The sequence below is a fragment of the Mastomys coucha genome, unplaced genomic scaffold, assembly GCF_008632895.1.
Source record: "Mastomys coucha isolate ucsf_1 unplaced genomic scaffold, UCSF_Mcou_1 pScaffold21, whole genome shotgun sequence".
In the NCBI taxonomy this organism is placed as follows: Eukaryota; Metazoa; Chordata; class Mammalia; order Rodentia; family Muridae; genus Mastomys; species Mastomys coucha.
Window position 1 is genome coordinate 121,706,244 of NW_022196904.1, and position 16,091 is coordinate 121,722,334.

General features: G+C 45.8%; 1 protein-coding gene across 2 annotated transcripts; it reads right to left on the reverse strand.

Annotated features, from left to right (window-relative positions):
* Window positions 1–11,276: 11,276 nt before the first annotated feature.
* Window positions 11,277–14,310, reverse strand: Nkx1-2 (NK1 homeobox 2). 2 transcript variants are annotated; one of them, XM_031384640.1, is made up of 2 exons: window positions 14,046–14,310; window positions 11,277–12,400 (listed from the first exon to the last, which is right to left on the reverse strand). In XM_031384640.1, the coding sequence occupies exons 1-2, from the start codon at window positions 14,205–14,207 to the stop codon at window positions 11,753–11,755; spliced, it is 810 nt and encodes a 269-aa protein (XP_031240500.1). In that variant the 5' UTR covers window positions 14,208–14,310; the 3' UTR covers window positions 11,277–11,752. The 2 variants fall into 2 exon arrangements, with proteins under 2 accessions (XP_031240500.1, XP_031240499.1); XM_031384639.1 differs by having other exon boundaries at window positions 11,277–12,441; window positions 13,994–14,310.
* Between the last annotated feature and the right edge of the window lie 1,781 nt (window positions 14,311–16,091).

Here is a 16,091-nt window from a genome sequence, read left to right on the forward strand (position 1 = left end):
GGAGGGGAGAGGGAGAGGGCGGGTGTGTGCATGTTTGTGTGTGTGTGTATGTTTGCATATGTGGTGTGAGTGTGTGTGGTGTGTGTGTACATATGCATATGTGTGTGTATGTGTGTAGTGTGTGTTTTTGTGATGTCTCTGTGTGTGTAGTGTGTGTATGCCTGCCTGGTGTATGACATGGCATGTATGTAGAGATCAGACAGCTTTGTGGAGTCAGTTCTCTCCTTCCACCCTTACATGCATTACAGTAAAGCAACTCAGGTCATCAGGGTTGCACAGCATGCCCTTAACATGCTGAGCTATCTCACTGGCCCTCAAATGATTTTTGAATCCAGTAAGGTTTACCTTCAAGATTTCTTTAAAAAAAAAAAAAGTGGAAAATAGATGGGCATCTGTGACTCTTAAAGAACAAAGCCAACAAAACTAGACAAACCAATAAATGAAGGCTAACAGTAACTGACTGAATATCAACATACGCTGGTTTAGGATAGGCGAAAGGTTGGCCAAACGCATGGATGAATTCATGAGGACAATGAAACGTAAACGTTATCTCTGGTGGAGTAAGGAGACTGTCACTATCCAAGGCCGCCCACATAGGTGCTAGAAGAGGTGGTGAGATCTCACTTGCCACAGAGTTGGAGTCCCTGTAGCAAAGTGTCAGAGATTAGCCTGCCTGCCAGGGAAGAAGTTTAAACTGAGATAGGGACACACAGGAAGAAAGTGTTAGACATCCTGCTACTATTTAATAATCTTATTTTAATTGAAAGAGAAATAAACATAATTTTAAAAATTTTAGGCGAGACAGTCCATGTTTGTCTTGCCAACACTGGGAAGATGAACCAGGAGGATCCCTGTGACTCACTCATCAGCCAGTCTAACCCAGCTGCTGGAATCCAGGTGAATGAGAGAGCCCGCCTACATGGAAGTCGGACAGTGTTCCTGGGATGACACCCAAGGCTGCTCTCTAGTTGGTTATGCACTTACATATGCACACATACATATTCACAAGCATTTACACATGCACATATACATATTCATGAGCACACACACGTGCATAAAAAGAAAAAGAGAATGAGAGGTAGAGAGAAAGAAAGCATCCTTTAGGTGTCCTGTCATGGGATTCTAATCAGAATGGTATTTTAAAAAAATCTTTTGGGAACTATAGAGATTGTTGTTTTTATTTTTTAATATTTTTTATTTTTTTAAGATTTATTTATTATATATAAGTACGCTGTAGCTATCTGCAGACACACCAGAAGAGGGTATCAGATCTCTTTACGGATGGTTGTGAGCTACCATGTGGTTGCTGGGATTTGAACTCAGGACCTTCAGAAGAACAGTCAGTGCTCTTAACCACTGAGCCATCTCTCCAGCCCAAGATTGTTGTTTTTAAAAACCAAATCCCAATTTTGATTTTTCCAAATGAAGACTCAGGACCCAAATGCTAAGGGTTAAAGCCTGCTAGCTCAGAGAGGCAGAGAAAGCACCATGCTGACCTTGCTCCTCAACTGATGTCCCAAAAGGAAAAGCCAGTTCTTCACACTGTCTTAAAAACCCTTCCAACTGATTGTCCCTCCTTTCTACTTCCTGTGCATCTCTCTGTCTGTCCTCCTGACTCCCTCTTACACTCTATGGGTTTTGCCTATGTTCACTCCTTGTCAACTGATTACTTGCTCCATCTCTTGACCTAAGGTTGACTTTATTTAATCCTGTTTACAATAAACAGAAAGCTCTTAGATTAAAGGTATATGCTAGGCCAGAGACCTGGGAGGTGAGAGACTCTCAGGACTCAAAGGGAAGAACCTTAGATAAAATGCCTGACAGTAGGGAGAGAGATCCTGTAGAGCACACCCCCAGCAGGAAGACAGGGCATCAAATGAGGGAGAGTGTGTCCATCCCACAGTCACAACTCTGACTCATAATTGTTCCTGTCTGAAAGAATTACAAGGATGGAAATGGAGAGGAGCCTGAGGAAAAGAAGATTCAGCAACAGGCCCAATATGAGATCCAGCTCAAGGGGAGGTCCCAAGGCATGACACTATTACTGAGGCTATGAAGTGCTCACAAAAAGAGATCTAGCATGACCGTACTCCAGAAGACCCAACAAGCAGCTGAAAGAGACAGATGCAGATATTTGCACCCAACCAGTGGACAGCAGCAGCTAACCCCTGTTGTTGAATTAGGGAAGGCTGAAAAGCTGAAGAGAAGGGTGATCCTATGGGAAGACCAGCAGTCTCAATTAATCTGGACCCTCAGGATCTCTCAAACACTGGACCACCAAACAGGTAGATACACCAGCTGATATAAGCCCCCCCCCCACACACACACACATACAGAGAGGACTGCCAGGTCTGTGTTCATTCAGAGATGATGCACCTAACCCTCAAGAGACTGAAGGCCCCAGGGAGTTGAGAGGTCAGGTGGGGTGGGGGGTGGGGACATCCACATGGAGACAGGGTGGGCAGGGAGGAGGTATGGGGTGTGGAACAGTGGGAGGGTGGATGGGAGTGGGGGGGATAAAATATGGAGTGTAAAAAATAAATATTAATTTAAAAAAAAATGTGTGTGCTAGGGCAGAGCCACATCACACCTAGAAACAGAGTTTCCTAGTACACAATATCACAGTGTGATCAAGTATCCTGCAATACATATCCTGCAAATATCCAGAGCTAGGACGGAGCCATACCACAACTGTCTTGGGCTTCACGGTATGATCAGAAATGGTACAACAAGAGATAGCTCAGATGTTGAGAGCACAATGCTCTTGCGAAGGATTGGGTTCAATTCCCAGCACCCACATGATAGCTCACAACCATCTGTAACTCCAGTTCCAGGAGCTCAAACAGGCAAGCACATGGTACACATACATGCATACAGACAAAACATACATGTAGACTAAAAATAATAACTCTTTTAAAAAATCTTGTGGAGGTAAAAAGAGTTTCAAAATGAGGAGCTAGGAAGGTGGTTCAACAGTTAAGAACAGATGCTGCTCTCGCTGAGAGCCCAGATTTGGTTTCCAGCACCCACATGGCAGTTCACGACTACCCATAACTCAGTTCCAGAGGAAATGATACCGTTGGCCTCCGTGGGCTCTGGGTATGCACATGATGTTCATAATACAGGAGGCAGAATATTCATACCCATGAAATAAAAAAAAAAATCATTTTAATAAAAGAGTTTCAAGCTGGGCAGTGGTGGTGCCTTTAATCCCAGCATTTGAAAAAGCAAAACAAAACAAAACAAAGAAACAAAAAAACAAAGAGTTTCAAAATCAGCCACAGGTTCCAACTACATGAACTTATGACTCTTACTACCAAGAAGACAAGCTGGGCAGTGGTGGCGCACGCCTTTAGTCCCAGCACTTGGGAGGCAGAGACAGGTGGATTCCTGAGTTCGAGGCCAGCCTGGTCTGCAGAGTGAGTTCCAGGACAGCCAGGGCTATACAGAGAAATCCTGTCTCAAAAAACAAAAAACAAAAAACAAAAACAAAAGGCAAATTTCTTTACATTTATCTGTTTGTTTGTTTATTCTCAGTCGGGGAGAGCAGGTGTCACAGGGTCACAGGTAGAGAGGTCAGAGGAAAACTTGTAGGAATCAGTTCTCTCTTCCCATCCCGTGGGTACAACAAGTAAGTGCCTTTACCCACAGAGCCATGTCACTGGCCCAAGACAGAGTTTCCTCTAAATCACTGCACGTCGTTCGACTTGAACATAATTTACAAAACCAGAAATCCATAACAGAAGCTAATGGTTTGATGAAAGGAAGAAATGACTCCATCAAAAACACAGGACCTCTGGTTGGCAATGTCACGTGCTCGGACTGTTTTTGCTATGCTCTGGGAGTCTTAAATACCTGGCATGGTTTTTGCACACACAAGCCAGAAATATAGAGAACAAACCTGGCAAAGGAGGGATTCACGGCATTGTTTCTATCCTGATGTCCAAATGTCATTAGTGTTAAAGACACTGCTTCCCTGTACAGAGACAGCTGACACGGAAGTCATGACCTTTGCTACTCGTTCTAGCACAGCTACTCACCTGGCTGTGACCTTCCCATACCTCATCTCCTCCACTGTCAAGGCAAAGTCTTCCCATTGAATTCCCAGAGCTAAGAGAGGCACCTAGCACACAATAGGAGCGCAAGTAATATTGTACAAAGGACAGGAGGAGGGCTATGTGTACTGTGCATCTATTTTACTAAAGGAGGTGGGAGGAAGGATACCAGTAGTTTGAATTTAGAAAGATATCTTAAAGGAAAGAGAGAGAGAAAGAAAAGAAGGGAGCTAGGGACAAAGAAGAGATCTTTTAGCTGTCCTGTCTGGTTCTAACCCAGTATGATACTTTTAGTAAAGTCTTGTAGAGGTAGAAGAGTTCCTAAGCCAGGAGCTGAAGCCGTGGCTCAGCCGTTAAGACCACTTACTACTGCTCTCCAGGACCTGGGTTGGGTTCCCAGCAATTCTCTTGCCCTCTTCTGGCCTCCAGGGTTCTTCCTGCATCCGATAGACATATATGCATCCGGGAAAACACATAAAATAAAAATGAATAAACATTTTAAAAGAGCTCTGGACACTTAAAACAAGCCAGGACTGATATAGGACATCCCTCTAATCCTAGTGCTCACAAGCCAAGGAGGAGGAATCCGGAGACCAAGGCCAGCCTGGACTTGAAGATCCTGTATTAAAAAAAGCAAGGGCTGGGGATGCAGCTTAGTGTGATAGAGTATTTGCCTAGTCTGGGCAAGGCCCTGATTCCACACCGGAAAACGAAACAAAACAAAGACTGCAGCAGACAGACACACACCTTGACAACAAAAAAAAACAGGCTACCCAATTAAAAAATGACTAAAGGTCTTGAACATTTCTCCAAAGAAGATCAACAAAAGGCCAACAAGCACTTAAAAAGATCTTGAAGTTGGGCCAATGTGATGGCTTCCATGGGGGGAGGTGCTTGCCACCACGTCTGATGACCTGAGTTTAATCTCTTAGACCTATGTGGTAGAAAGAAGAAACCTTCTTCCAAAGGTGGTCCTCTGATCGCCATATGAATGCCACAGCCCCTCCTTCCAAGCAGGTGTGGAAGTCATACACAAATGAATGAACAAAATGTTTGTTTATTTTTTGAGACAGGGTCTTTCTCCAGAGCTATGGTTGTCCTAAAACTCACTATGTAGATCAGGCTGGTCTCCCGATTCACAGAGATTCACCTGCCTTTGTCTCCTGAGAGCTGAGATTGAAGACCTGGGACACCATGTCTAGTGAACGTAATAACCTTTTTAAAGGTCTGGAAGCCTTAGTCATCAATTAGATTACTTTCCTTTCTGGTTACTCTAACAATACCTAAGGTATTTAGGTAAGGGAGCTTTTGGGCATTGTGGCAGCCCCAACCCTTGGTTAGTTAACCTTTTTTTTTAATTACTATGGGCCTGTGGCTACACCATGGCTAGAAGCTGTAACAAAGGAAGCCAATTTATCTTATAGGAGCCAAGAGCAAGAAGGGAGGAACCAGAGTAAACCTAAAAAACCCAACTTCTAGCCAGGCATGGTGGTACACACCTTTAATTCCAGCACTTGGGGGGCAAAGGCAGGCAGATCTCTGAGTCTGAAGCCAGCCTAACCTAAAAAGTGAAACTCTGTCTAGAAAAACATCATCATCATCATCATCATCATCATCATCATCATCATCATCATTGTCATCATCATCGTTGTTATCATAGATCCCTAACTTTCTCCCACAGGACCCTATTCCCCGAATGCCCTCCCGTTTCCTAATAGCATCTCAAGCTGGTACTAAACCTTTAATATATGGCCTATGGGAGACATTCAAGATCCAAATTACAGATCTAGAAAGACAAAGGAAAACTACAAGTTAAAGGGAGAATAACAAGTGTTGCCTGCATGAGAAGAATCAGCCCCCTCACACATTGATGGTAGGAAATGGTACAGAGCACAGACTGAGATTGTCAGCTCCTTACAAAGACAACCTAGGCCTTCACATAGGCCAGGGAAAGCAAGGATGTACCCTTTCATTCCATACAGACACTTTACCTTAGCTTCAGAAGAACACACAGCTCTCAAATTATTTACAGATATTTTAACCACAATTTGTTTTCCTGTACTGGGTATTGAACCTAAGGCTCCCATGCATGCTAGGCAGGCTCTCTACAGGGCTCTATTCCCAGCCCTGTAATCCAATACTTCATAGGATTGGCAGCCCACACATACTTAACCACCCTAGAGTCGTCAGACCCACCTCTGATCTTTTTCTGCTAGCCATGCAATTTTAAATGTCACCTCTGTCAGAGACTCAGTTTATTTTACTAATAAGTTGGGGAGGGACTACCCAGTTAAAGACTTGACCAGGCACATCACCAAAGCAGATACACAAATGGCCCAAAGGCATTTGTGTCAGCAATTTTTTCTCTCCAGGAGATGAAAATTAAAACCAAACAAGACACTTGTCCTTACCTTACAGAATCAGTAGAATGAAAAAAAAAAAAAAAGGCAATCCAAAATGTTAAAAATGAATGTAAGGGTCCAAAAATTGCTGAAGGAGAGACCCCCAGACTCAGATAGTACATAAAGACAGAGCATTTATTCTGCATAAACAACCAGCATTCAAGGGTCAATCATTCTTTGAATGGCAACCACAGACAAAGGTGCCCAGGCCTTCTTATAGAGAACCCGGGGAAATCTCTAGAAGGACTAGGTAATCTAAAATTTCATTGGTGAGTGCTGGGGGGGGGGGGGCATCACAGGTGGTCAGTGCTCTGCATTCCTACTCATGAACGTTTAACCAAAGGATGATAGGGCTACCCAGCACAGATGGCCCATCCTGAGATAAGATATTTCCCCATTCTTGTGGTTATCCCCAGGCTTTTCTTTGGGAGGAGGTTTTATGACCTTGTTTCTGAATTTTATGGTCTGTGCCTGGAGCCAGTGCCTAAATGGTCTAGTTCCTGGGACTTGAGGTCTGTTCCTGGTGCCTTAATGGCCTTCTTTTGGAAATCAAGCCTGGTCCTTAAATGGATACAAATGGGGTTTATGTCATCCTTTCAGGTTGGGCTACAGAGCACTGGTCTAGCACACATGAGACTCTCAGTCAATATCCAGGACTAACAAAAACAAAGCAATGGGTCTCTCATGAACACATAAGTGCTCAGTCACTGCAGGAAGAAATGAAATTTGTTTCACCCATACAGGAAGACTGGTGATTTCTACTAAATCTAGACTGTGCATATAGATACCCAGGCATTCTATCTTTAGATGTATTACCACAGGGAACATGATATTACATGTATCAAAGGACAAGTCCAGGGCAGTGTCTATCATGACAAGCCTCAAATTAGAAAGCTTGCAGTTTCCTAGTAATGGTAGAATAGTTGAAGCATTCAATCTATGAAAATCACCAACAGTTACAAACACAAAACATCTATAGCTACCCAAAGCAATTTGGAGGACAGTAAAAATATTGAGCAAAAAGAAGCAAGCTGTAACACACTGAAATAGAATAGTAACTGTGTGGGTCTCACTTATAATTAAAAGAGGTTCAGAGTCATCCCTGCATGCATAGCTTGTTCAAGGCCAGCATAGGCTACATGAGACTCTGTTGATGAAGAAGATGAAGAGGTAGTGGCCTGTTGAAATGGTCCAATTGTCAAGAGTACTTTATGCTCTTCCAGAGGAACTGGATTAGATTTCCAGCACTTGGCAGCTCACAGCTGTCTAAAACCCCAGTTCTGGGGGTTCTGAGGCCCTTTTCTGGCCTCGATGGGCACTGCTCACATGTGGTTCAGAGACATCCATTCAGACAAACCATCATTCACATAAAATAAAAATAAGTCTTTTTTCAACAACTCCTGTGTTTACACATCTTCTATATTCATTTTTCCTGGATGTTCATTATACAAAATAAATAAGCAAATATTCTGTAAACAAAAGGTGGGAATTAGGTATATCAGTGTTATACCTCTCAGCCTCACATACTAGGCAACCTCTCTAACAACTGAGCCACATCCTTTCCCCTAGGTCTAAAAATTCTTAAGTCTATTTCAGCTAGAATAACATCATTTTACCAAGTACTAAGCTAAGTGCTTCCCATAGGAATGTCCAAGATTACCTTCTGTGAGAGACATTATTCTGAAGAAACAGAGGCACAGACACCAATCTGTCAAAGTCATGTTTCCATGGAGGACCAGGTTGCCTTAAATCCTGGGTCAGAGCCAGACAGTGGTGGCGCACACCTTTGATCCTAGCACTTGGGAGGCAGAGGCAGGCAAATTTCTGGATTTGAGGCCAGCCTGGTCTATAGAGTGAGTTCCAGGACAGCCAGGGTTATACAGAGAAACCCTGTCTCAAAAAACCAAAAAAAGAAAAAAAAAATCCTGGGGTCAGAGGCCACCATTTAAATTATGCTTTCCCACCTGAGCCTGAGGGAACTTATGTCTTCTTGGCTGCCTACCTTTGGCACCTACAAGCTTTCCTTAGTTCTGAGGAGCTACGGTTCTTATTGAATCTGCGTAACAGAGTGTGTACTGTCAGTGTCCTCTCTTAAGTGTATCCAGCACTTACTGAAATTCTGATGTTACTCTCCCAACAGTAGTGAACGCTAGGGAACTGAGAGATGGATTTTCCTGTTTGTTTGGGGGATAGGTCTAACTCTGTAGCATAAGATGGCCTGAAACAGCCCAGCGTAAACTTGAATTCATAGTGATCCTCCTACTTCAGCCTCCCGAGTGCTAGAATTAGAGATGTATACTACCAAGCCTGGTTGATGATATTTTTAAAAATCTCAGACATGCAGACTGAGAATCACTGTGATTCTGAGGGTTCAGATCCTAGGCTAGCTTAGTTTACACAGAGAGCTCCTTGACAGGCAAATCTCCCTTAGTGAGACTTTCATCCCCTTCCTACAAAATGAAAAAGAAAAAAAAAGTGGGGGGACAGGGATTCTGGGATTCTCTTAACATAAGAAGTGCTCCTTACTTGCTCTCTTTACAAAGGCTCCCTGGTTACATGGCTTCTAGGAAGAACCAAAAACTGTCACTTTTATCTGTAGAAATCTATGGCCAGTGAATGATTAGGTATCTATCAGGCTTGGGGGTTGGGAGCGGAGTATTTAGGGATTTGTGAAGTAAAGCTGGGACACTAATGTCCTAGAAACCTGATGGGCAGATATTAATTTAGAAAATAGACCAGAAATTAAGCATTTTCAAAGATTCATTACTTTTGCTAGAACAGCCATGAATGTGTCTATAAAAGTTACTTACAAAAGTACATCCAATGTGGTTCTATAAAGAAGTATTTTTTTCATTAGCTGCAAGTATTAGCTGGTAGAAGTAGAGCGTGCTCGCACAAGCACACACACACACACACACACACACACACACACACACACCACATATTCTCTGATGATTATAAAATTGTTAAAAAGTTTTGTTAATAATATGAAATAATTAATCAAAATTTATTAGAAAAAGAATTTATTAGGCCAGCACATCAATAGAAACAAGTCTAAGGAGTCCGTTGGAAGATTATTGGGCCTTGTAATAAGTCCAAAGTCATGCATTTCCGGCATCACTCTGGCAATGTGTGGAATGAAGAAGGGTCTCTGTAATGACAGCACAAGGCTGGGCCTCTACCTCCTCTGAAGCCTGTGATTCTGGTACCTGAGAGGGTACAGTTTCCCACTTAGTACAGACCTTTGACCTCTTTGTTCAGATCTTTGCATATCTGAAGTTCTTTGTTCACAGATATGGATGTTGTTGAGAATAAGTAGTCATGGAAGGAGTGCTTAAAGTCATACATGGTGAATAAAACTATGCTTCCTACTGTAGTAACTTCATTTCTAATCTCATCTGGCACCAGCTGTCCTTTGAGAAGTTACAATAGTTCAGAGAAATTGTTCTTCAGAATAGAAGAAAAAGAATCTAAGTATCAGTTATACAATGATGTAATTCATACTCAGAAATCTTACAGTCCCAGAACATGAAAGCTTCATTTAAGGTGGAGGAAAGGCGGGATATTTTTCTATCATTCCTCATAATAGTAGAGTGAATTGTTTCAAGATTATAATGTTCATAATTCTAATATGTATGTTTAATTTAAAGCTATTGATGATTAGGTTTAATTTTGTTTTGTTTTGTTTTGTATTTTCCAAGATAAGGTTTCTCTGTATAGCCCTGGATGTCCTAAAACCAGCTCTGTAAACCAGGCTGGCCTTAAATCCACAAGATCCACCTGCCTCTGCTTCCCAAATGCTGGGATTAAAGGCATCCACCACCATCACACGGCATGTTTAATTTTTAATGGTACAGGCTGTCAAGAAATAATAGTAAGAAATATATTATTCATTTAGGCATTGACTGCCATCAAACCACTAAAAAAATAAGGATGAAGCACAAAAAATGGGGGTTACCTGGGTCTCTGAGGTGAGTGACTACAAGACTAAATGACACAGGAAACTGGTGAGTAGTTCAAACCAAGAAGGGGGGATGGGAGGGAGGGATGGGGGGAACTTTACAGAGTACCTTTGCTTTGTTTTAACAGAGAAAGCAGCAGTTAGAACATATGCACCCTTGCACCCATTCCTGACAAGGTTTAAGCCTCCACAATAACTCCTTACATTTGGCAAGTATTTCTTTCCTGGCCCCTTACAACTTTTGCTTCTTTCCCATCATGAAGGGGTTGGGGGGAGAATCGATTTAGAACAAGAATTATTTTCAAGTAAGAATCTCAGGTTATCTAAATATGTTATGTTTGTGCTTCCAGAAATATAGTCAAATGCCTGACTACAATGCCTGCTGCTGGAGCTTGCTTTTGCTCCAGCTTGTCAGTTTGAAGTCCGTGAAGGTATCAGGACAGACAGATGAGCACCAAGCACTGCACATCACAACGCTCACACAGACTTCAGGATAGCTTTTGGGTCATCGCTCCCTTTACCGTTCTTTTTGTGCATTTAGGGCACTGCTGTGGTTCTGTCCAAGCTGTTCTGTTCTCAAACCCTGTGAGGCATCAGAGCTGACTTCCCCGGGTCAGTCTAGGTACTTCGGGGCACAAATGGAGTCTGCACCAAAAAAAAAAAAAAAAAAAAAAAAAAAAAAAAAAAAAAAAAAAAAAAAAAAAAAAAAGTCGTGGCTTTCTGAAGAACAAGCTGCTTAGTTAACTTTCAGGAATTGGCTCAAGTCTGAATCTCAAACGAAGATCAAGATCTAGGAATGCTGAGTCATGCATCTTGAAACCAGCCCACTCAACAGCTGCATCTGCTCTGGGTTCCTCTTGCTCCAGCTTTGTCCAGGATTTGGGAGTACTGTGTAGAGTGACTTGCACCGCCAGGAAGGAAAGTTTCTTCCTCTTTGTATGTACTGTCACCTTTAAAGATAGAGTCCTTGGTGCTAGCAACTGGTCCTCAGGGCATCTTGGCTCCCTCCGGTCTCCATCCTTGGGAACCCTTATGAGCCAGACACTTTAAAAACAGAGCCCTTGAAGTAAATGAAAGCGAAGAATGAGGTCCAGAAGCTGCAAGTTTTTATAACAGTCTGGTCTGGACACTGTCTCGATCCCTCAGTGGCTTGTGTGGTTGTAGTCCAGCAGGTGGCTTCTCCTCGCCCTCTGGTGGGGTCACCAGCAGCTGGAGGGAAAGGGCACACAGACACCAGCACACCAGGAGGGGGTGGTCAGTGCCCCTCTGTGAAGCGGGGACCCGCGTCACCATATTGATCACTGGTGAATTCTGGCTGAGCAGCAGTACCGGATTCATAGGTGTGGAGTATAGAAAGGGGTCAAGTAGGAGGGCCCAAGGAAAGGAGTGAAGGGACTCCCGGCGGCGGCGGTCGTCAGCGGGAAGGAGGCGGCAGGGAAGAGGACATTGGTCGCAGGATAGGTGGGGAAAGTCTGATAGGGCAGACCGCCAGGAACCGGAGGGCCAGGACTACTCCCAGTGGCACTGCCACCGCCCCCCGCTACCGCGCCGGGTGTTCCAGGCTGAGGCGCACCGCCTCCCGCCTGCACCGTCCCGTCGGCCCCTGGGTTCTGCTTCTTCCACTTGGTCCTGCGGTTCTGGAACCAAATTTTGACCTGCGTCTCCGTGAGGCTGAGCGACAGCGCCAAGTTCAGGCGCTCGCACACCGACAGGTAGCGCGTGGCTCGGAACTTGTTCTCTAGAGCCACCAGCTGCTCGTAGGTGAAGGCGGTGCGCGCGCGCCGTGGCTTGGCGCAGCTGGACTCCGCTCGCCGGCGTCGGGGCCGTGGGGAACCGGGAGAGCCGGGGGACGCGGGGAGACCATCCCCGCCGCTCTCCTCCGTTCCCACTGCCACTGCCCGGGCCTCAGGTGAGCCCGCGTGGACCCCCTGCTGCGCGCGCCCCAGATCCTCAGCTTCCTCCTCCTCTTCGGCCTCGGAGCCCTCCACCGGGGACGCGGGGTCAACGCCTCGGCCCACCAAATCTAAAAGAGAAGGGGATGGTGACCCATAACAACTCTACCTAGTGGCACCCCCAAACCTTCTTGTCCTCCCCCAGAGCACTCAGATTTGTTCTTGATCCAACTCCCAGTTCCTCCCCCCTCCCCACTTTGCCCTCTTCGGTTCCGAATTCACACACCTTAGAGAGCAGATTCAGGAGTACAGTGTCCTTTACAAATCTGCCACTAAGTAGACACACAAGAAGTACATGTTGGGTGGCACCCCGTGTCAAGAAAGTATAGTGACTTTCTCAAGCTGGGAAGAGCAAAGTCTGCTGTGCATTATGATAGGGAATGTCAAGTGCGCTTACTAGTGAATCTCCCTAGTCCCTAGAAGCCTATGTTGGTGTGCAACTCCTAGCAATTAAAAAAGAAGTTATTAAACCCCCATCCCCCTCAAAAAAGAGAAATTCCCGCTTTCCCATCTTCTCTCTCCAGTCGTGTTAATAGAGTTTCAGATTTGTCCGGGGCCTGATCGATAGATGTCATCTATTAAAGGTAAGTTTTAATCGAACAATATTAGGATCAGACAGGGAAAGGGGGTTTGAAGTCAGTACCTGCAAGCTGCGGGCAGGAGATATGCAGGCGCCAGTAATAGAATATCGATCAAGGAGTTAGGGGGAGGGGAGCGCGGACCCACAGAGAGACCATCCAAACAATTAATCTAGGCCTGCGGGCCCGGACCCAAGCCAGGCCACCAGAGGCTTCTGGGGGCCCCAGACAATCACCTCCAAACTTAGAAAGGAGGAGGAGGGGACTGTGCTGCATACAGCCTTCCCTGGGACCTGAGTCCCTTGACCTATGGCGTCTCCCCAGATAATCAATCCAATGCCCACGTCCCACTAAGCATGAATCCTGCTGTCTTAAGTTCTTCCAGCCACAAACTTTCCAGAACCCTTCCTTTTGTGTCCAACTTCATGGGTAAGGGGGAAAGGTCTAGAAGAGAGCACCAAAAGCTTCCTAGCGGCTGCCAGTCCCCTGTTGGGTCCCCGGAAAGGAAAAGGCATGGGCTCTGAAGGTGCTTCTGAGTAGTTGAAAAAAAAAAAAAGGCACCTAATCCGGGGAAAGCCTTAGCCTCGGCTGCCCCATACATAAAATGAGAGTGGTGTTAATGACACTACATACTTGGAAGGCATTTTCATATGCCTTTATTCCAGCTCCTTACCCAGATTCTAGCACGTGGAGAGCACAATACATTTCTGTTAGATCAGTGAGCCTGAACTGTACTTTACGTGAGGCAGTCAGAGTTGTGGTGCTCATCCACTGAGCAGGTGTTCAGGAAAGAAGCGCGTCCCTGTCCTGGAATCTCAGCCACGTCCCTGCCTCTATCCTCTTCCAAGTAGGGATGCTTTACTTCTCACGGCATCACCTTCTCTAGTTCCCAGGCTACCAATAGACTTTGGCTACTACTACTACTATAACTACTACTATTACTACTACTACCACCACCACTACCACTACACCATACACACACACACACACACACACACACACACACACACACCATCTTAGGCTTAAAACCGCCTCATATTCTTACCAGGGGTCTCCCGTGACCCGATTGGATTCCCGGAGCAGGCATCTCCCCTTGCTTCCACCTCCTCTAAACTTTTCTTGGCTTCCAGAGCAGCGAGACGCACCGGCGGGAGGGTAGCTCGAGTGAATTTCTGCGGATCCAAGATGTCCAAGACCGAGAAGGAGATCTTGTGGTGAGAGGGGGCCGCCTTGGCCCCGTCGTCCTGCCATGCCAGCATGCCCGCCTCCCGCGGGCCGAAGGCCAGCCGCGCGGGGTCGGGGATGGATGCGCTCAGCCTTAACGTCTGCAGTGGTTTGGCTGCAGCTCTCCAGCCACGAACTGGAATTTCCCGGCCAAGTGAAGCTGGAGAGGTGGGCAAGGAGGCAGGGCGGGAGGAGAGCAGCGGGGGGCTGCTTGAGGATTGGCAATTGCGCTGGCCAGACCCCTTCCACGTGCAGTGAGCGCTTGCAGCCGCCATCAGACTATCCTGGGCAGCGGGGGAAGGGGGAGGACGGACTAGAGGGACCCTGGCTCGCCAATGCGCGCTCCCGGTTCGTGGGGTCACGGTGGCATGCTGGGTGAACATCCTCCCATGCTGCTGAGACTCTTGAAGGGCGTGAGGGACGCTTCCATCTCCTATACCCCATCTGCACACACATTCACTTGACGGAAGTTTACTTTATTTCTCTTGCGGCACTTGCCATCTGCCTTTGACCTGGAGATGCCACAGAGGCCAGGCCTGATTACTTCGCAATAGTGCGTGGTGCATCTCAAGCCCCATCCCTGAACCACAGGAAAGGCTTCGGGCACATTTACTTAGAAATTTTAAAGCCTCTGTGCATTTACAGTTTATAAAGGCCCTGGGGCTTTCTCACTCTCTTTTGATTTTCTAAGCATCCCCCTCTGTGTGGTGGGCGTGGCCTGGGAACCACAGTCTGGGTTTCAAAGAGAAGGAAAAGGAGGTTCAAAGATATGCGGTGGCACTGCTGATGACAAGAGTCTGGACTGGGCCAGGGCTTTTCAGGTCACCCTGATGGCTTAGAATATGTAGGTTAAAAGAAAAGAAAAGAAAAGAAAAATCTTCTTGAAGGGGAGTCTTTCCTTTCCACTCAGAAGGCCAGCAGGGCCTGGTCAAAAGGGGTCTAACAGAGCCCAGAGGGCTGAAAGCTTAGGGCTAGGTGGCTTAGCTAAAGGTGAGTAGCCCTCCTCTGAGTGACCCGGAGTAGCGTTTTCGCTGCCCATCAGGACTTCACAGTTACAGATTCCACCATTAACATCAGAAATTGACCCTCTGGGTTTCTGACCCCTGTCCTTTCCCAGCCACAAGAAGAAAAAGGTTAAAAGATGCCCAGTGGTTTGAATTTAAGATCAGAGAAAAGAGACGATTAAAACGGCTCCATCTGCCCCCCAAGTCTCCAGGGAGGGCAGCCGGCCTTAGCAGTGAGGGAAAGCCTGCAGTAGCCACACCCGTGGTAATATTCCTTTTTTTAAGCATTTATTTCAGAGACAAATTTTTGAAGTTTTAGCCCCTCTGCCCAGAGCCACCTTGGACCCCTCCGCTTCTTTCTTCTTTGCCTCATGCGGTTCCAAGACAATGTCTTGATAATTAATATTGTCTAAGCAGGTAAGAAGTAGGAAGGGGAGGGGACTCCTTCTCACTAAAGTGCTGGGAGCTGCTAATCCAATCTGTTATTAAAGAAGCGTCCTTGGGGGCTAGCTCCTCATAGCTTTTCTCATTCAAACCTTACAGCCCCTCCCAGGGGTGGCCTCCATATTCCCTGCGGACTTTAAAGCCTTGCCGAAATTCAAGCCAGCTTCAGTCCTAAAGTAAAGATGATTGAGCTTTTAAAGCGAGGAGAAGGAAGTGCCCAGACCAAGGGCATCAGAACCCTCCCCCCAGCCCTCCCCAACCCCTACCAAGGGAATATGCGCCTTGTGAAACTCAGGGAAAAGACAACCCAGAGGTCAGGCCAAGAGACAATGTGTGCAAATCACAGATCCTTCTGTAATGCACATACTTTGTTTTCTGTTTGGATAACCATTTCTCACCTAGTTCCCACTTTTTTTTTTTAAGTCTTCCGTTTTCTTTCTCTCTCCTCCCCTACTGACCCCAACTCTTTTT